Source organism: Chaetodon auriga, chromosome 15, assembly GCF_051107435.1.
Source record: "Chaetodon auriga isolate fChaAug3 chromosome 15, fChaAug3.hap1, whole genome shotgun sequence".
In the NCBI taxonomy this organism is placed as follows: Eukaryota; Metazoa; Chordata; class Actinopteri; order Chaetodontiformes; family Chaetodontidae; genus Chaetodon; species Chaetodon auriga.
This window is the reverse complement of record NC_135088.1, coordinates 21,843,238-21,865,171: the sequence shown is the minus strand read 5'-3', so window position 1 is coordinate 21,865,171 and position 21,934 is coordinate 21,843,238. Positions and strand designations below refer to the sequence as shown.

General features: G+C 40.6%; 1 protein-coding gene across 6 annotated transcripts; it reads right to left on the bottom strand.

The window, feature by feature from the left end:
• On the bottom strand, positions 1-18,519 carry sytl2a (synaptotagmin-like 2a). 6 transcript variants are annotated; one of them, XM_076749748.1, is made up of 19 exons: positions 18,481-18,515; positions 15,489-15,817; positions 15,024-15,178; positions 11,599-11,728; positions 10,393-10,462; positions 10,173-10,281; positions 7,966-8,547; positions 5,056-7,086; positions 4,306-4,407; positions 4,131-4,187; positions 3,948-4,036; positions 3,670-3,774; positions 2,973-3,142; positions 2,612-2,714; positions 2,362-2,523; positions 2,179-2,275; positions 1,993-2,098; positions 1,301-1,506; positions 1-487 (listed from the first exon to the last, which is right to left on the bottom strand). In XM_076749748.1, the coding sequence occupies exons 2-19, from the start codon at positions 15,587-15,589 to the stop codon at positions 339-341; spliced, it is 4,524 nt and encodes a 1,507-aa protein (XP_076605863.1). In that variant the 5' UTR covers positions 15,590-15,817; positions 18,481-18,515; the 3' UTR covers positions 1-338. The 6 variants fall into 6 exon arrangements, with proteins under 6 accessions (XP_076605863.1, XP_076605866.1, XP_076605867.1 ...); XM_076749751.1 differs by having other exon boundaries at positions 7,012-7,086; XM_076749752.1 differs by lacking the exons at positions 5,056-7,086; positions 7,966-8,547 and having other exon boundaries at positions 18,481-18,519.
• Between the last annotated feature and the right edge of the window lie 3,415 nt (positions 18,520-21,934).

The following is a 21,934-nucleotide window of genomic DNA, read 5'->3' as shown; positions in this document are numbered from 1 at the left end:
ACAAGTCATATGGGTAACCTGTTTATTGAAGATAGAATGAAACATAGAACAACAGGACTATATACAAATCATCAGTGCTCAGATCAAATATATCTTCAATTCAAAACAATTTGGAAGTTCCCTAACTTAGACTGTATCTCTCTAGTTTGCATCATTTTTGTTAATAATTAACTTGATGAGATGACAAATTTAACATGTGGTACTTTGTGTATTCATTTATCATACAGTGATCATCACTTACACAGATACATACACATTGCTCATTAAGGCTGCTGCTTCCACTCAGTGTGTAGTTTGTAGGTCCATCCCATAAAGTTTCCAACACATTTTAGACCATCTCACTTAGACATGCTTTTTGCTATCGCCAGCATTCTCAGAGGTAAAACATCCTCCACCCATTCTCCATCACACTGTAACATCCTCTGCCATAAATTTACTTCTTCTGTCGTTGAATCCATCCAAGCCACTTCCACCCCGTAACTCTTCCCTGCACAGAAAGGCACAGGAATGATTTCATGTCAAACACTTTGAATTGAACTGAATGATGAAGGTAATCGTTGAAAGTCATGTTAGAATGATCCTCATCGTGACGGGGGCGTGAGTGGATATTCTGTGACATCTCCAGAGGACACAAATGTGTAAACAAGGCTGCCCCATCTCAGGTTTGTTCATTATCTCAACAGCATATCCAAAATCAGATCGCACATTACACCCACAATCCTCAACGCCAGAGCAGTCAGCGCCTTGGTGTTGACCTTCACGCGGCTTTGTTGGTGTGGGAGGTTAAATAACAGGAATCAACTGGGCAACATTGTCAAGGTTTGCAGTGAAATCATTGGTGAGCAGCAGCTTGTGAGATTTTTAGCAGGCAAATCACACACAAAGCTAAATCCTGCTCTCTGGTCACAGATAAAAGGTTCTAATAATTAGGTGCCGCATGCTTAAGTTTTCATTTCATGCAGTCAGTGTTTCTAATACACCATAAACTGCCTCTTGGTTCCCTGCACAGCTTCACACTTTAGGTTACCCCTGTTCTTATTATTGCAGGTTTTCCTTGCTTTAATTACATGAACCTTCTATTGTATTCTATACTGCAAATATAGCACCAGCTATTATAATATCTTATTGTCTTATTGTGATTTTAGTGGGTTCAGAGATCTGAACTGATCTGAGCTGAACTAATTGTATCCAAATTCAGGTCAAAATACCATTTAGAAATGAGCTCAATCTCATATCTGAAGAGCATCCAGACTCCAGGTGTAACCATGTTGAAAGGACAATCAGTGGGGAGGAGTCTCACCTGTCCCCAGCCCGAGCCTCAGACCGCCTATGAAGTGATTGCTCAGGCGGTCGTGGTCCCACACTGTGATCTCCACGCAGGCCTCCCTCAGGTCATCCGGCCGGAAGCCGTCGTACACCATGGTGTGGTTGAACATCGGGTTGGCCGTCCTTTTCACCACCCGTGTCTTCTGTCGGCTTTTCCGGCTTGTGTCAGGAAGAACGGTGCTGCAGGCAGAAAGAAGGACGCAGATAAAATGATTTACCCATCTGGACAGATGTGACAAAACTAAGCCAGGTATTGAAACACAAAGTATTCAAACTAACTACTAAACTAACTAAATAACCCTTTCATCTTGACATTTTTTAACTCATTATTTGAAAATGTTATTCATGTCTGCTTCCTCTCACACTAACAAAGTTTACTGCAGGTCATTTAGATTTATATTATATTTATATATGTCATTTATTTATATTCAGGTCCTCTTTCCAAAGTCTGTCTTTGTTTCATGATGACAGTCTGACCTGCAGTAAACTCTCTGACTGCACACTGCATTGTAAAAATGTATTGGAACATTTCACAGTTTACAGTTCTATTACATATTGTTTCAGTATTATTTTAGTATTCTTTCATGATTATTTATTTCATAATGTTTGAACTATTGGTTGAATTTTGGACTGGTCAGTGACCTGCCAGCGTGCAGGACATCCTACCATTTCACAAATGGGTCGATAATAACTCCTCTGACTGGAGGAAGATTCTTGCAGTCTTTCACCCAAATCTGTACCTCACCAGTCTCCGTCCTGGATGCCGTCTGACCTGTGGATGCAGTCAGACCACAATAAGAGACAAAACTGAAAGGAAAGAAGTGCTAAGAAAGTGAGGGGTCTTCGGCTCACTGTGGGACATCTGTGGCAGGAATCTCAGGGCGACTCTCATCTCTCCTCTGCTGTCTGTCACATGTGAGGGTGACAATGTTGAGGTTTGTCCTGAGACCTGAAGGTTTGAGCTGAGGTGAGTACACGTGGGATGGAATCACTTCAGTCATTCACACAGAATGCGTACAGAAATTAAGCCTGTACCTTAGCTTTTAATGCATATTCATTTATCTGTGTGTTGCTGAAGTCCCACTCTGACAAATCCAGGTCCACCTCGCCCAGGAAACTGTTCCGCCCAAAAGTGTCATTATGCCACACCGAGACGTTCAAATTCTGGGTTTTCAACACCTCCATTGTGATTTTAAACTATGGAAGGAGAAGAAGGCAACAAACGTGTTTGTAACGTGGAATACATGATGAGAAGTCTGTGAAGGATGAACTCTGCAGTTCTTACCCTGAGGATTTCATTGTAGGTGGGGTTTAGTGTCTTCTTTTTCACAGTGGTTTTTCTCTTTCCCAACTTTGTTTTGTCAGGAAGAAGGTAACATTTCACATACCTGTAAAAAGACAGTGGAGTTACATTCCTATCCTGAACTGCAACATGCAGAATAGAGTGAAATATTAGTACGTCTTCAAATGACAGCAGGAGGCGTCTGTTTGACAAACTGTAACAAATATGACACATTTCAGCCTCTTTTCTGATCTCCCAGTGCCATTTCTCCAGCTGTTATATCACAAATATCACTGCATATGACCGATATGACATCTGTTCTACCTTTAACATTTTGATCATACGGTGAATAAGGAGCACTTACGGGTCAGAGCGGCTCTTCTTGCTGTCAGCCATGGCCAGATCCCTGCAGTGTACCACAAAGATGTGAAACTCTCCAAGTTTCTGGATGTAGTTCACAGCGAACTGGATGCTTCCCTGGACTTCAATGTCACCAAAGTCTGCAGGGTAAATGCTGCTGATGCTGCCGCTGACCTGCTCATTCATAAATTACACAGAACAGAGAGAACACCATCCACTCTGGCTTTAACTCTAAAGAGAAACTAATTAGATTGATATGAAAGCAGTGACTGCCTTTCTTTTGCTTTAACAAACTTTATGGCAGCTATTAACAACTACAGTGACTCTGCCAAATGATACCATTCTGTATATACACCCCCTTTTTCCATTCTATTCTTGTACCTTAGTGACTGACAGGACCTTTAAAAATCCCACACGAAGCACTCTTTTTAATTAAAAGATCAGTCTGATGATATTCTTTCTATTTCTTATGGTCAACAAATTTCTTCCAAAAAAAAAAAACAAAAACCAAACAAAAATGAGCATTCACTGAAAACTACAGTGGGCACAGTGGTTTAGGATATTGCACCTTTTTAAAACACAGGACATGTTTCAAAAACATTCAAAGGAAAAGAAAAAAAGAGACTAATTAGGAGACTAATTAGACTAATTAAGAAGTGTGTATTTTGATCAAAAATGCAGTGAGCTGCACATGGACATACAGATGACATGGAGGCCATTCCCGAGGAGAGACTTATGTTCGACATAGAGCTGCCTGTGTTTCTTCTCCGGCCCAAGTTGGTCTCAAAAGTGCTGTCACTATCTGTCTGATAATCATGGAAAAACATGAAGGATAATTAAAAACACAAAGGAGCAAACCAATCATGTATCTATTATATGAGAAGTTTAAGTGTGTAAGTTCACTAACTACAGTGCAGATGCTGAACACAGGATATCATACTTATGTTGTGAGCTCAGTGTACAAGAGTCGCTGATTTACCTCGTCCTGCTGAAGAACAGGCACTGACATGCTGGTTTTCATCCGCCTCGAGCTGGACAGGCTAAAGGCTGATGGTGGAAGTGAGGAAACTGGAAGAAGGATATGACTTTGACTGAACTACATAATGAGTATTTCTGAATTTTAAAGGCGTGCTGATTAAAGACAGGACCACATGTTGTTTACCGTCATCCACACTTTGATTCATTTGTTCTCTTGAATTAGTTTGGGTCCTCTCTTCTCCTAAGAATATAGAGGGTATTATTTACATACCACCAAGGCATATAACATACAATAATGCCTTTTGACCATCAGATGTATCAAAGAAGCACAGTATCTGAAGAAGACAGAGTTCTGTTACTTGTTTGTGAGGTGAGGTCGTCCAGACTTTTGGATGAGGACATGTTCCTTGAAGATGATCCTTTCTGAGCTGACATGATGGGACTGGAATTATCATCATAACCTGCCACAAATGGAACATGAATAAAAGACAAGCAGAACATTGCTCCTTTATCTTTGGTCAAATATTTCTGTCTAATGTAATGCTTAGAAAATTAATTTAGGATGTGGAAAATATGCTACTGCAAACCTAAGAAGATTGAGTGTTTCCATTCTGTTTTGATGAATTAACAGGAGTACTGTTGTTGTTGTTAGCACCATTTTGAATCTTTATAGTAGTGAGAAGCTGCTTATTATAAACCACATACTGTACCGCATTAGCAGCTCTTATTAAGCTGTACAACAAGACATTTAGCTAAACTACAGCTACATTTAGCTAAAAATTAAACTCAGTTACTTTCTACTGGTTAACAGGCAGCTAAAATTTAAACATTTTTTCTACAATTTTGTACAGATACACTTGAGGAGGAAACAGAAGAAATATTGAAAAAAGTGAAGGTCAGTGAACACAGCAGATTGTGCAAAAGAATTACAGTACAAGAATTTTGAAATTGAGGAATTTGTCCAGGCAGATGTACTCAGTCAAATCAAACTCACTGTAATGTTAATATGTTAACTTGATGTGATTTGATTAAAGAAGACATCACTGTGGTTTTCTTTTCTCAATCATTGTCTTGAAGAAATGTAAATGGAGAGAGAATTCAAAGCTCACTGCCTGAACTTGCATGAGACAGGGTCCAGGCCCTGGTTGTCGTATCCTGGCTGGTGTTTCCATCTTTATTTTGCACACTCCAGGAACTGATTCCAGGAGGATTCCCCTCAGTGGGATTGCCACTCTGGTTCTCCACAAAGTCTCTGGGGGCATTTTGTGGTCTGTGTACTGCATCGCTCTCTGAAACAGCAGCTTTCTCTTGATGAAAAGAAGGAACATGGGCCTTGTCCTGTGGCCCGAGGTAGTGCTGATAATCCTGAGGGATGAAAGATCTGGCAAGGCGTGTAAAGGTCCCCAACTTCTTCTCTGAGGCTTTATTGGATTGTGGTGAATCACAGCTTGGACTATCCACATTACCAAAATGAGTTCCTCTGTCCTCTAGATGTATAGGGGGAGGACAAGAGGTCATGTCTTTGCTAGGTTTAATGTCTGTCAGCACTGCCTGCTTTGCTTCATGAGAGGGACTCTTCCTCTGTCTTGGCATTGGTGTTGGCTTCCCTTGGTGCTCTTCAGTTTGAGGGTCGATGTTTATTGGAAAGGTCTTTAAGGGAGAGCCATCCAGTCTGGATCTCTTAGGACTGGAGGATTCTCTAGGAAGGACCCTTGGGTGGCAGGTCTTAGATGGACTCCTTCTGACTTCATTATCTTGGGATTTACTTGGACTGAGGGGTCTTTCTTGAGTCTCTATATCAGCCTTGACTTGGTATTGGTGACATGTTGACTGTACATCCCCAGTACTACCAGAACCCCTCAGCTGTGGCCTGTCTGATTTCAAGACATTAGATTTGGTTTTGTATGGAGATGTTTGTGCCTCTCCCTCAGACTTCCCTCTGCTACCTGAGGAAGCTGTCAGATCACACTGAGGGGAAACCAATTTGTCACTGAGTATTGAACTGCTTGAGGTTTCCCTTACTCTTGCAGAAATTACTCTGGGTCCTGTACATTCCTTGTCCCAGAAATGCTTAAGCTCACTGATCTTGGCTGGCAAGTCCTCTTGAGGACTGGAACTGGATTGCCTGGGAAGGGGAATTGGAATATGCTCCTCTTGCTTTTGGACGTCAAGTGCTACAGAAGAAGGTACAGGAGTGATTACATTTTCCAGTGGCTCAGAAATTTGCAAATCTGTCACTGAACCTGTTAAAGAGTCATCTGTCTCTTCATAGATGAGGACTGGATTTGCTCTATATGTGCCATCTTCTTTAGATAAACCTACCAAGAGGCTACAGCCAGTCTGTGGTGACAAAGTCTTTTCTTGGGCTCTGACAGCAGTATCCTCAGCTGTCATTTCCATTTGAAGTGAGACATTGTTGTTTATGTTCTCTACATCAGAGTTAGTCTGAGGGCCATACAAAGCTTCTATTCCTGTCTTGGAGATGTCTCTGTGCCTTGCCTCTTCTCTGGTAAATAATATTTTGGGACCACTGTTTTCTTTCTCCCAGAAAGCTTTCAGATTGGATAGTGTCTTTGGAAGCTGACCAACTCTGCCTTCTGTTGCCTGTTGTTGAAAGTCTGCTTTTACTGAAGTCACTGTTTCTTTAAAAGGAGTGTTCTGCAGTGCTGTCAGCTGTAGTGTTCTGACCTCTATCGTCTCAGAGGGTTTAGCTTCTGGCTTGACACTGGCAGGTTCGTCCATGGTCGCATGTGCAGCACCATGTGGGGAATTCTGGGTGTTGCCTGGTTCTTTCTGCTTAGATATCTTCACATCTTGTTTCTGTGCACTCCGTACTTCACCAAGTTTATCTTTCTCTCTTCTAAAAAATCCAAGCAGTCTCTGTTTAGGCTTTGGTGAAACAGCGTGAGATGAACCCTTTGAGGTGCCACTGGTTGACAGCTTAGTATCTGAGGTGGCCTCAATAGAAATGCCAGTGCTTTGTTCAGACAACTTGATGGTATCTATGGCCTCAGCCTGGGAGTGACAGTCCTCTTCAAGCTCTGTCTCCAGGTGACCAGGCTTACCTGATTTCTGCTCAGCAGAAATGAGTCCAGGCACTGCTGGGCTTAGGAGCTCTGAATGACAATTCTCAGAGACATCTGCAAAGACAGCAACCACATGTTGGATCACTCATGTACATTATATCTGCCAAACACTACACAGCATAGTTAAAGTGGCCTTTTCTAGGTCTATCACTGTTAAATGAAGTAAGGCACCTCTTCTTAAAGGTCACTATATATATTTACCATCAGGATTTGAAAATGTGCAATTTCGATGTTCCTCAAAGGTAGTGCAAAAAACAAACAAACAAACAAAAAATGCAAATAGCAATGCACATACTAGCAGATCTGACCAAGAAACACTGAAATGAAATGGATGAAAAACTTTGAGTGTGCCAGTTGTCTCGTTTCGAAAAAATGTCTTGTTTTCTACAGACATTAATGCCTTTGGAATAAATTTAAATATGCTATAAAACACAAAAAAATCCACACATCTTGGTTTAAGATTTTCGTTTTGTACTGCACAATTTGCACAATTTATCAGTCTACCAGAAGGTGCATTACAATACACTGATAAGCTATGGGCTTTGATTATGCACCAAATAGAATTAGCAGATTATTAAGACTGCACTTTAGCCCCAGTCATGTACTTTGGGATTAGTAATGCCACACTCCATTTCACAGAAATATAATAAGAGCAGTAAAGAAGTTCAACCCATGGAATGAGACATTAATGGAACAGCCTCCCCATAACGCCAAAGCAAGGTGCAGTAAAACCAAATAGCATTTTCTGCTGTACTTACCAGCCTCTATAAGCAGTTATACATAAATGCACATATTTCACTGCATGCAATAACATGCACAAGCAGGATGAATGTTAACATTATGTTTTGTAAATGGAATCAGAATCATTGTTCATTATTTTGACTTATTGATTGGATGTTCAGTTAACTCATTGGTTTTAGATACAACTCTTACCATCAAGGACCTGCTGTTTGCCAGCTTCTTGATCTTGGAGGTATGCTTCATTTTCGCAATTGAGTTCACCATCCTGAGAATCCACCTGACTCTGACGGAGGAAAGACCTACATGTGCCAGCAGTAGTGCTGACAGTACTCTCAAGGTCACTATTATTTTCTGCCTCAGAGGGAGCGATGGAGTCAATATCCAGCAAAATGTGCTCTCCCAGCTCCTTCCCATCCTGCCACTCCACTTTGCTCTGACCGACCGTGTTGCTGAACCTCACCTGCTTCCTGTCTATCCAGGTCTCAGTCAGAGAATCTAGGCTAAATGGACTCTGTGGGTCCAGGTGGGAGAACAGGAAGTCTGTGGAGCTAGAATTGGACAAGCGCTTAAGGATGCCACGTGGAGCAGCAGTGTTACTCTGCCTGCCTCCTGGCCCGTCTACCTCAGGAAAACAGTCTTGAGAACTGGTGCTGAATGCTCTGCTTTCAAGCTTTGGTATGGGAACAGATGCATTCTGGGTGACCGTGCCATGATTAGGGGCTTGTTTAAGGTCACTAGCAAAAGAAGTGCCGCTGTCAGGTGATGGTAAAGGCTCTGAAAGACAAACAAATGAACACCATTTTAACCAACAACACAATAGCTGTGTGTTTTTGTCTTGAGGGTAACTCTGGAGGTGAGATTCTCTTTTATAAGGCTGCAGTCTTATTATAAGACTGCAGCCTTTTGTCAGCGGTGGAAAGTCTAATCCACTTGTGGCTCTGTCTCATGTTTCAGATGTCTTTTACTTGTTATTTTACTGTCATTTTACTGCAGAACCAGTATATTATAAATCATAGTATATATAATATAATATACAGTATTTTGTTGATAATACCCAGTATTTCTGTACCTCTACTTAAGTAACATTTTGAAGGCAAGACATTTAACTGTAATGGCGTATTTTTGCATTGCAGTATTGGTACTTTAACTTACGTAAAGGATCTGAATACTTCTTGCACCACTGTTTTTTTACAAATTTAGCCTGGCTATTTAGAGGGGTGCACTAAAGTCCACTACACTGTGGAACGCCAGGCACATTTTTGGCAGAGTACATTTGTTCTCCATATGAGTTGAGAGTGACCTTGAGTGTCTTAGGAAGTGCTTTACACATAAAACCCACTACTATTCATTTGAAAATACAAGTCTTAAACTATGAATTCACTATTTCTAAAGAATACTGTGCCTTGTACATAAAGAAAAGCTTTTTGTTATGTCTTGCACTAGTGACTGAGAAGCACAATCTGCCCAAATTTTTAAAATATCAATATTGTCATTAAATATCTCAGACAACATCCCCATTAGTTAATGCACAAAACAACAATGGTACAGTTTCCAGTATGGACAGGTATAAGGTAACCAACTGACCTATTGTGCCTTGTCTAAGCTTTCAGTATTTGCATTGGCTGTTCCTTCTTATCTTTAACTTCTCCCACAAAAACATTGTTTTCATAGCTCCTGTGAAATATTTCCAGCAGGCACAAGTCATGCAGTACAGATTAAGGCTTTGGAATGCATTTCTGTGTAATCCCCAAGTTAGTCTGGCAGCCTGGTGCATTTGGACTTCCCTTCACTTTGACAACCCCTGGGAAGATCTGTGGTCCCAGCTCATTGGCTCATTTCACAGTGACTGGAAGAAAACACACTTACAAATATTACCAGGAACACAAAAACTTGCATGTGAACCGCTGTCTTTGTTATATACACTTTGCAAATTTCTGTTTCTTTTTCTGTTTTCTGTTCTTGAGCTTTTAAATATTTTTAAACCAGCACTGTTGACAACCAAGGACCTGAGTGGAATTGTAATTTATCACGCTTTCCTGTACCACAGTGTAGATATGCCTTTTCTGAAATAGCAGCAAACGCTAAAATTGTTAGTAATGACAAGCCAGTACATGCTGTCCACTGCCATGCAACCACTGCTCATGCCAAACATGCTGCTCACAGGAAAGGCTGAAACAGCGGATGTGTTAAGGACCCACACAGCTGGATGTCAAACGGACTGCAAGAACCAGACTTACTTTGGCTTGTAATGTAACTGCTTTCATGATTTGTCCATCAAGCATGCCACTCAATTCAAAACACAAGACATGGTACATATATCATTAGATCACAGTGGATAAAGTAATCCAACCACTCTCCCAGTATTTAAAATAGCACAAGCTGTGTTTATAAAGACTCACCCTCAGTCAGTGTCTGGGTTTGATCCGCTGCTCCATCCAGTAATTCACTCTCCTTCTCTTCAACAGTGTGACATTCAATGAGCTCACTGTTAAATGGATTTTTTCTTTGCTTAAAAAAAAAAAAAAAAAGATTGATACATGTAACACCTGTAACACATTGAGGCATGGACTCACACACTCAACTTTTTATATTATTTTGTTTTGCTAGACAGGATCCTACCTTTGTGGGCGACTGTAAAACCGGTCTAGGTGTATCCTGTGGTGTTTCATAAGCGTTGTGGTTTTGATACCTATTAGAATAAACAGATTACAAGATAATAATTTTGATAGGATGTGCAACTTCACACTTTCTCTGTCTTTCAAAAAAGATTACCTGAACAATGCCTGTTTTCTTGTTTTTGTCACAGCAAATAGCTGTGCAAGCTGCCACAAAACTTCTAATCAAATCTGTTTCAGGACAAGTAATTACAGCCATATAAAGTTGCTTTTATTGACAGTCAAGTCCTCACTGCCACAGGCAGTGCAGAATGTCTACGATAATCATAAGCATGATCACTCCTCAGGAGCAGTGGAAAACATGAACATGTGAGGCTTGACCTTCTAAGACGATTACTGAGAACTATGAGACCAACTAAGCACAACTCCATTCACCAGAAATCTACTCTGCTAGTGCACCACGTGATGGTGCTCATAACAGACACAGACCATATTTTTGCTTCTACTACGTGAACTTCATTCAGTTTTCTTCATGTGTAAAGAGTTTGAAATTTATATTGTGGAGATTAATTCAAGTTTTTTTCTTACATCCTATATAAACCCATGCCATTAACAAAATACCATTTGACAGGTGAATACTCCTTCTGCATACAGGCATTAACCTGCAGCAGAAACAAGCTGTAAACACAACTCTGCTGAGCTTGTTAGCAAACAGCTCCTTATGTAAACATCCAGCAGACACAAAGCAGCAATAACACTAACATGGAGTCACTCCATCACTCTCTCTCTCTCATGTCTCGACAAAATATAAATATCTGTCTCTATAGCTGCTGGAGCTGGAAGATGATAAAAGCTCAGCAGAGCTGAGAGGAACTGCAGAGTCAGGTGTAGTTTTCTGTGGGTTCATCACTACAAGCCATACCTTTCACATACATTAAGTTATTTAATCCTTTGATAATAAAGCAATATTGCAATATTTTTTAAAGAGATCAACCAGGGTGATTTTATTTTGGATTATTAACGTCAATCTGCAAACTACTAGTATCTGGAATGATCAAATACATGTGGAGGAGTAGAAGTATAAAGTAGCAGAAAATGGAATTTCACAAGTGCCTCACTTGAGTAAATGTACTTAGTTACTTCTAACAAATGTTATAAATGGGTGACCTCCTTTTGCTGACTACTTCCTGCTTTGGCTCTCTGTACTCACCTGTCATGGCTGAGCTGTGAGCTGGTGTGAGGCTCCTGAAGGACTCCACAGAGTACAGGTGGGACAAACACTTCTTTATTTTCACTGCTGACAAAACTGGGCTTCTCAGGCAATATCCTGGAGAGCTCCACTGCAACACACAAGACACAGCGACTATTAACGAAGGTTAACCATTCATTACAATATACATGGTTCATATTCATTACAACACAGAAACTTTAACCTTTATTTAAAATAGGGAAGGCCATAGAGAGAAAAAGTCTAAGGCCAGTAGCCTCTGACTGTGAACGAACATCACCAAGTCATAGCCACGATTTGCTTTCTGCAGTTTTGACTAATACAAGTCTTGTCTCTATAACAAAATGCCAGTTTTCATTTTAAGTACTTAGTGAGTTCCATAATATGTTTTTTAAAGCGCAACTTGCATGAAACCAAGGCATTTATAACAGGATACTCTTTCAACTGGAGTCCCATTAAGAGCACTAATATTCATTTCAGTGGTACTGTGAGTCAGTTTTCTAGAGAACAGCACATATTTTGTTTAATCTGAGTTTAACAGTAATTTAAGATAAATCAAAATTTACAATGCAATACAGAAATCAAAAGCACATTTTGAACCACCTGGGCAACAGAGTGCACTGTTGTACATAGAATGGCGTAGTCCGCATGCAGATGAATTGTGCTGTTTTTCACCTTATTCACTTGTGAATTTGTCAAAAAAAAAGTGGTCCCAGAAAGAACCCTGTGGCACACCTTTGTTAACACACAAAGGTGGACTGGTAGCCATCGGCCACAACAGCTTGTCCAATCCAATAGAAACCAGGCGTAGAATCCAAGAATTCGATGATCAACAGCATCGGAAGCCTTCAGTAAGTCAATAAAAAGGGCAACACAATCCTACTTACTATCTACTGCACCAGCACCACCATTCATGACTTTCGATACTGCCGTTACAGTACTATGCTCTGGTCTAAACCTGACTGATTAAGATTAAAAGTGCTCTGACCTGATTTTATATCAGTTTCTCTCACACTTAAGCCAGACATGAAGGTCTGTGAAATCTGTCAATAATTATTCAGTTCATTTTACACAAGGGTAGGATGTAGGCTGTCTTCCACAGGTTTATTTGATATTTCCATGTTGGTGTTGTTCCTACAACTTCATAATTTGCTCCAGGACCATCACTGAATCTGACCAAAAAGAAATAAAGTCTGCATGGCAACAGGTCACGGTGGATGAATGGGTCAAGCACAGGATTTCAGCCGGGAGACTGGAGTTTGTGCCCTGTGTAGAACTAATTGTTATTTTTAGACACTTATTAGACACTTATTTTCAGTTTCTTTTTTCTTGTCAGGTTTCTGTCACAGTTTGGTTACATTTAGGCAACAAAACTACTTGGTTAAGTTCAGGCAAAGATCATGGTTTGGGTCCAGAAGTGTTAGAAACTTCTCCCATGTCCATGTTTTCACAAAGCTTTGACATCAAGCATGACTGGTCAGATGCAATGATGGTCCTGGAGCAGCACAATTATGATGTTGTAGGTACAACACCAACATGGTGATATCACATTGTGTGCCTTCCACAAGTCAGGGATGTTTTCAGTTACCACAGTCAGATTAAAAATATAAGATGAGCATTCTACTAAAAATAGAGCTTGCCCCTAACTGACCCGCCCCCACAGACTTTTTAGCATCAATAGAGGTAAGAGCATTAAACTTTTCAAGATTTGCAAAATGCTTCAGTGGAAAGATCTGAGTGCCAAGCTTGTTTGCCCAGCAAGGAACACTATGATTAGAGCCAGAGGGAGGAGATCAGGCATTTTCAAATATATAACCTGGAGAAACAAAGTGTGCATTGAAGTAGTTGGTTAGTTAGTTTCTTAAAAGGTGCATGCTTGTCTGCAATGGAATTAAATGTTTTCATAAAAAAAGCCTAAGGCCAAGTTCTTGACAGTGATGCCAGTCATTGGGTCATTGTAATTTCATGTCACGGCTGAATGCTACTGGGCAGTGGTTACTGAAGTCAAAGAGAAAACAGCACTACATTTATACTGCTGTGGTCTATTGATTAAGATAATATTTAAGAGTGTGACCTTTTGTGTAGTTTTTTAAGCTGGTTGAGTGGGGAAGGAAATTCAGCTGCATGAGACTGAATTCGATGCAGAGATTTCTTAAATTTATAAAAAGTGCTATTTAACCAGTTACTTTTCTTATCACCCAGGATAAGAAGTAATAGTAAGAAATTAAGAAGTCCAATAAAGTTTGAGATGAAGTCATCCTTTTTTAACCAGTGGAATTTCTCGCATTGATGTCGTTCATTCCAAACTTCTGTTCTGAGAATGGAATTCAAGTCAGTGAGAGTTGGAATAAGCTCAATTAGGTCAACTACCTTGGCACCAGAAAGACAGCAGGTGATAGCACCCAGGTGGGTTAAATACCTGCTATCTATACCTGCTAATCACCTACTATCAAAACTTCCAGATTGCTGCATACCCCACAGCTGTTTTAAATGGCTACTTTTGGTGCAAGCTAACCAGGCTAGTTGTATTAGCATCAGCATCATGTAATCGAGGCCATCCAGCAAACAGTAACAGGTAACAGCCAACTTGAAAATGACACAAGAGCCAGATGACTGATAACTAAAATGTTTTACCTTGTTAAAACATAGAATTAGATAATCAGGATCTAAACGTGTGTGTGTGTGTGTGTGTGTGTGTGTGTGTGCTGAACTCATTCATTCACGTTCCTGTTCATTTCCTTGCACTGACCTCTTTGATCTTGAGGATTATCACAGCCCCATAAAACATAATGACATGAGAAAAAAGAGATTTAAAGGATTTAGATCACTTCTGACACATTTTGTTTGCTTCAAGAGAACATGGTCTTTTGGAGTTGTATGAGGCAAAATCTGCAGTGTGAATTTTAAAAAATCTAGATCAACAGGGACAAGTGGCCCCTGTGCGTGGCAGAATTTAACTGGGAGCTTCCTGAGCTGACCCACAGTGTCACTGTTATCGTACTCTACCAGGACACTCACAGTCCTTGAATCAATGCCAGCAGCAAGAAAGACTGAACATGAATCATCATGAAACACTGGTTTCAGATCCACCACAAATCCTACTACAGACACAGTCATGTTAAATGTATTGAAAATATAGACACTAACAACTTGAAAAGTATTCCTCCAACACCGATTTGTTAATATAATGAGACAGGGAATACTCACCTGGCAAATACTTTTAATGTAAAAGCTTCGCTAATGGTTTAGTTCAGGCAAGTAAAACTATTTCAACAAGCTGATACAAATGATGTGAAGAAGGGGTTGGAATCGTGCCCTGGATCAGATGATGAATCAGCTGAGTTCACCTCCTGTGAGCACAGACTGGGCAAAGGTGAGTCAAAGGGTTTTGGATATAGCAGACTCACATATAGTCAGTGGTTTATGTGTGTGTCTCATGGAGGCCCTGATGATGTCAGAGCCATGGATGCGATCCTGATGGCGAAGCTGCTTGGTCTCGTAGAACCATTCTCCAGACATGTACCTCAGCTGGCCCCTGTCACTGACAGTCCTCTGCAGGTTCCTGAGTGGAGAGTCATAAGTGGGGACATGTATAGCCACTACTTCATTTTTCAGAACATTAATTCCTAAATGTTAATATATGAAAATTAAGAATTTAATTGCATTTTTTCTCCAAAAATTCTTCTGCAAAATCCCAACACAAGCCTGTGCTGCACGGAAAGCAGAATAAATGTCCTTTCTACAGTGCTGAAAGATTCAGGACTGACATTTGTATCCTTTATACTTTCTGCACAGTTTGGTCTGACAGACCTAAAGAGCGAGGGATTAGTCAGTGCCTCTATTCTGAAACATGGAGCAACTGAGGAACTCACTGGACTCGCTGCTCCTCGGCCTTCTTCAGCTCAGCATCTCTTCTCAGCACAGCCAGGATGGTCTCCTGCTCCTCCTCCGTCAGGAAACTCAGATCGATCATGGTGACTGCTGTCACTCGCTGTGTTCTCAGCTTTCCACTGCTTTGAGTTTGTGCCTAGTGGCTGAACATGATCTTGTTCTGTCCTCACAAGTCAAGTGAGTGTCAGTGGTTTACACAACCTGGGTGATCTGCACTATCCATTGTGTAAAATGATCATATTGAGATTCTTCTGGAGCTTTGCTGGTTTTGGAGCTGGGGTTGTTTGACCCTTTCTAGACCAGTTTGAATCTGAAAGAAAACAGAAAAAATTAAGGGGAATTCCGCCTGAGATTCACAAAAGAATCTGAGAGTCTGTCTCTCTGTTAGCGTTCTCCAACAGGCTGTGCCACAGTTTGTAGAGTCTGATAGATTAACAGATTGATGAACAGGCAATCAAAAGCAAATTAATCAGCAACAATTTTGATAATTCATTGCTTAAATCAATTTTTGAGCAAGTATGTTAATAGTTCCCTAGTTCCAGTTGAACAAACTGTACATGTCGACTTGGGCTTTGGGGAATTGTGATGGACATTTTTCACTATTTTCTTTTTCATTTCAGAGAACAAACAATTTATTGAGAAATTAATCACCTGATTGATTGATAATGAAAATCCTAAATTGCAAGAAATTTAATAAGCCTCAGTCACAACTTGCAATCATGTCACCATTGCTAAACGATAATGCAGCATTGACGGCTTTCACATACTTAGTGGTTGTTAAATATGAAGACGTTAAACGTATTGTTGGTCTTGATATGCAGTGGCAGTTGATAAGTAATAAACTGCACAACAGGGTAGTGGCTTCCTCAGGAGCACAAAAGCGAATGAAGAATGAATCAGATGATGACTAGTAACACACGCAGGAAATCAAGACATCACCTAAGGAAACCTGACACAGTTAAACCTATTCAATAATGCACAAAGTGCACAATAAAACATGTACGGGCGCATCCCGTTAGAGTACAGCGCAACACTCTACACAACTTGATAAAACAAGCTCTTTTGCCTTGACATGTAATGCTCCCTCACCGTTGACGATTCTCAGTAAAAACACTCCTTTCTTTCTCTCTCCTTCCTCCCACTGATTACCTGTCTGTCATGCCTGTCTGCCACACAACCACAAACGTACAGTGTCTATCTGAAAGTGTTGTGCATGTGACACTGATGACAGTGTTACGACACTCATGTTGATGTCACAAAGAAGGATAAATAATAGATGTCTGACTGTGAACTGTAGTCAAGCTAACAGTGAAACACCAACATGAATCTTTTTTATCGAGATGATCTCAACAGAGCTGCTGCTTTTCCCTTAAAACAAGACAAAATCTCTCAGCCTGCATGTTCGAACAATGTTTCTCCAACAATGTTCACTCACGTCCAGGAGTACTGCTGGAATTTGTTTGAGTGTTTGAGGTTCACACTAAATGTTCTGACCAAGGAAAGAAGTAATGTCATTCTCTGTGGAGAAAATAGTAGTTATGTAATTGGTTTTAGAAATAGTTGTGGTCACACAAGCTGCCATTGTTTATTCATTATCCACGTTAGGAAAGTTGTAATCACTTCTTATTCCCGAGGAGAAGGCTTCATGAAAACTGAGCTGTGAGGAGCCCTGAATAACGTGGTTTTTCCTGAGTGAGGTGATGCAGGTTTAAATGGGAAAAACAGAGTTCTTTATCTTTACAAAGAAGAATGTTGCAGGTCCTGATTCTCTAAAAGGGTAACCGTCTAGCTGAAGGATAGAGGACTTATTTCCTTGTTGTTGTAGCTGTGATTTGACCTATTTCCTCATCACTGTCAGACTTCCTTGAGAAAACTGAAGATTCAAAAAGCTACTTCATTCTGTTAAGCAAATATTTAATATATGAAATCAATAAGCTAACTTCTTCCTGGTACCTCCCCTTAGCTCCTCTGTCTCTGTAGCATCAAAGACTCAAAGCTGTGGTGACACAAATTCTTGTTTGTTTTTTTTTTAATTCATTCATTTCAAGCTAATTTGCACTGACTGAAGACGAAGTTGAAATGAAGCATTAAAAAGCAAAGAACAACAGTGATCTAAGGTTACTTGTCTGAAACATGACCAAACGTCCACCATCACTCACTCAAGCCAGTTCATCTCACCTTTGGTACAAGACCTCAAAGAAGATGCCTTAATGCAATGTAAAGACTTGTTAACAATCATATAGCATGAAAATGTGACATACAGACAGATGTTTCTCCACTTCTAGACTTCTAGATGTAAGGTCACTTAAATAGCTTTAACTTCAGTAGAGAAACAAGGCTTATGTTGTCTTGTATATTCTCTGAATCTAACTTCATCACATGAACAGAGGGCTGCGGCTCATAATGTGATCAGTTAATATGACTTGATATATGAATGTCTGCATAATCAGATACTGTGAGAGTCAAAACATCAAACAGCACATTTCTGTCCAAACAGTCCAGTGCAGCCGCACAATGTTGGCTGGGCAACTGAGTTCAACTGGATTACACGGATAACATGGATTTGAACGTCAGAATGAACTTTTAAGAAGCCGTTTGTGTTCTTCTGCAGAACACAGAACACGGGAGAAAAAAAAGCTGGCGGTTAAAAGGCTATTCCAACTGTTTACAGAGGGAGTTTCCTCATGAATTTGACAGCAGATTCCATTAGAGGATTCAACCTGACATTGGTAAACTGAGTTTATTCAGTTACATTACCAGCTGACAATAACAGAATGTAAAGTTTTGATGTTGTGATGTAAACAGCTGAAACTTTTGGCTGCTCTGATCAACATCACTGCCCATTTGAGAAACAATGACTCCCTTCAAACTGCACTGACATCCCACTTCTTCTTCTTCGAGAACAGAATACAGAAGAAAGTTAAAGAAAAGACCATTTTTTCCAAGTATTGAGTTAGAAAGCAGTCAGCTCACCTCTCGCTGTTGCTCCTTGCTGAGTGAAAACTAAACTGCAACTGGTTCCAGAGCTGCTGCATGTGGGAGGAGCTGCCCACACACAGCAGCAGGAGGCAGCAGAGAGCAGCTGGAAGCTCTGCCTCCAGCATGCTTCACTGAGCCACAGTGCAGCAGATTACAGCCGGCCCTGCTGAACTTTACAGGCTCTCAGTGACCTTTCTGTTACACTGAGACATTTCAATGTATTCTTCCATACTACTATAAATTTACCTTTATTGTAAAGTCTTGTGTTTGGGTTTTAGGCTGCTTTCTGCTTCCCAGTGCCTTGAGAATGCAGCGCCTGCTCTGTGAAAATGTGAGCCTTGTGAGTAGCATCATGTTAAATATTCCATTAGACAAGTTAATAAAGGTGGAAAGTTTGAAGAAGAAGGACGTTTGCTTCAAGAACTCATTGATATTCAGCAGACTGTCAGTGAACAGAAGCAAATATACATAGTTATGGTAAGAAGAACTTTACAAACATGAATAAACTGTGCAGAATGAAACAATGCGTGACCCCCAGAGCTGTTTTAATCATGCACATATAGCAGTTTGTCATATATAATGATTTTAGAGGGAAGATCTGATTATATAGGAATTTTGCCACATCAACCAAATCAGAATAACAGCAGTTAAATCATACTCTAATTCTAAAAGATTAAAGACTAACAGAGAAGAACATGAAAAAAAAGACATGTTTAAAGCATATTTTTGTTGTAACTATGAGTCAAGTGACAATTTGAAAATAATGTGACAAAGTGATGGTGCTGCTCATTGTAATGAACCAACAGAGACTAACCAGCTGAACCTGCAGCTCCCCTCATCTTTGCAGAGCTTTAGAACCAGTTTCAGCTCATTGTTTATCTGTCTGGCTGCAACTTTGATGTTGTGGTTCACTCTCACTGCTCTCAAAGTGCTGTTTTCAGCGAATAAACACTAAAAACATGGTACAGCAGCTGCTCAGCAGCAAACAGCAGACCAGCACAGAGACAAGCTGGTGAACACGGTGCAGCATTTAGCAGCTCCAGACTGAGTACTGGACTTAGATTATCCAACTGCTGCATGTGTGAATGACAAGTTCACAATGTCAGCTAAAAAGGTGATGATATGTCAGCGTTGTTTTCATAACTTGTTTCTATTGGCCAACAAAATCAATTATATCAATCGATTAACAAATCAGTCAATGAATAAACAGAACAGAGCAACAACAAAAGCAATTAGAATGCAACATAAAACCAGGAGCACACATCATAAAGCCAGCAATCACCAGCCGCACCTATAGACCACAAGGTGGCAGAAGAGCTCCATTCTTCACAAAATCACTGTTTGACCGTCCAACCTGCTCACACTGACTGACTGATTGATTCAGTGTTATTCATATAACATGCCATTTTCCAGGATTTAACATAACCAATCCATCAATCTATTACAAAGAATAATGAACAATATAAATTAAATATCATATCAAGACCCAATGAAGCTCTTGTACGTGGAAGAAGCTGGAGGACTGGTAATACATTCTCAAGATATTTCACTGACACTACAGGAGGAACCCTAACAGATATAAAGACACATTTATTTGTCCTTACTGCTGCTTGAACGCTTTTTAAGGAAGCAACATTATTTCTCAAGATCATTTTGCAACTGACTCTTTTGTAAGTTCCCTGTTTACCAGCTTGTTTGGTGTCAACCCACCGTGACAGAGTTGGGCACAGTCACATCTTGGTGTGACAGTTGCCACTGGGCAATCTCTGCATTGGTCCATCCTACATCTGACTGCCCTTTGATGAAAGCTGTAACAGTTGGTCTACTGTGAGGCAGCACTGTGATGATGGACTTTCTACCTTCAGGCACAGACTGTTCATTTTTATCTTGGACACCAAAGTCTACCACCTACGTCACTGGGGATGATTGTCCATTTCATGTCCACAGTGGCTCACAGTGACAGGATGGATGAGGGGGATGCCACAGAACGTCCGGAAGAGACTGAGACTGAGGCTCCATCTCTGCACCTCAGGACCTTTGGGTGCTGCTTAGCAGAAGGAGAAGGAAAGAGATTTTCTTCATGGCTGTGAAAAGAAAGGCCTCGGTTCAACAGTGAGGCTTTTATTAACTCGCCAATTAATTCTATCATGAAAGTCAGTGTCTCACACAAACACACACTTGCATCTTTCTACTGCTGCATCCAAAATAAGGGGAAGTGGGAGCACAACAAAGGATCGTCTCATTGCTGGTAGAGAGGCTTTGCCAAGCAGGATGTAGCTTTTCTATCAAGGTCCTTCTGTGTATGTGTGTGGCACATGGATGAGCTACTGCACCTGTGGGTTCAGCAGCAGCAGCAGCCTCCATAATGATGAAGGGTGGGACTCCGGCAGACCGTGGGCCAAGGGCGCCTCACAACTTGGCTCATCCATTGCTCACTTCATTCAAATTCAACTACCAATGCTTCCTGAATGATGCTATTAAGAGTAAACTCCACAGATAAAGGTCAGTTAATTTGTCATACATTGTACTACTCCACTAATTAAATGACCATGAAAACAGTGGTATAATGTCTTCTGTGGCTTTGAAGCAGGATTGTTAAGTCTGAGAAAAAAAACCCTGGAGATGTCGTAATAATGTCATCAGGATTATCTCAGTTTGGGCTCAAAGACAACATTATAACAAAAAGCTGGGGGGTTAACTGGGGGATGAGCGGGTGTTTACCATGTGGGGACACTAGCAAAATATGATATTGACTAGTGACAAAAAGTAAGGCTATGTCAGGCTCTGCTGCTTTGATTTTGACCTTTCTTTTGAAAGCCTCACAACTTCCTCAATCCTGTATCATTGGACAAAGCCCTTTCAGGGAAACCTTTTAAAGTCACATTATTTAACACATAAAAATGTGTACAATTACAGAAAGTAAGTAAAGTCTAACTGACCACTCAAAGTGCTTTTACAACACGAGCCAGCATTCACCCATCCACACACACATTCATACACTGGTGGCAAGGTGCCACACACTTACTCATCACAAGCAACAACCATTCACCCTCACACACCAATGGCACGGCATTGGGAGACATTTGGGGTTCTGTGTCTTGCCCCAGTAAAAGTCAGATCAGCTTGTGGGAAAATGGACAACATTTCCAACTAATGATGAGCAAAGCAAATGATGAAAAGCACTGCTCCCTGTCACTACGACCTCTCCTCCAGGGAGATTCAAAGAAGTGTTCCCATCAACCACCCTGCCTTCACTCACCACCACTCGACCCCTGGGATCCCACGCTTCATGACGATGCTTCATATATATGGAGTTCAAGCCTTCTGTTGCCAACCTCCATAAATCAGTTTGTTACACTTCCACTTGAACTCTCATTATCGGTACACTCAGTACTCATCAGTCCCCAAACCATTTTTTATCTTTTGGTAAATAAATATGGAGTCAAAG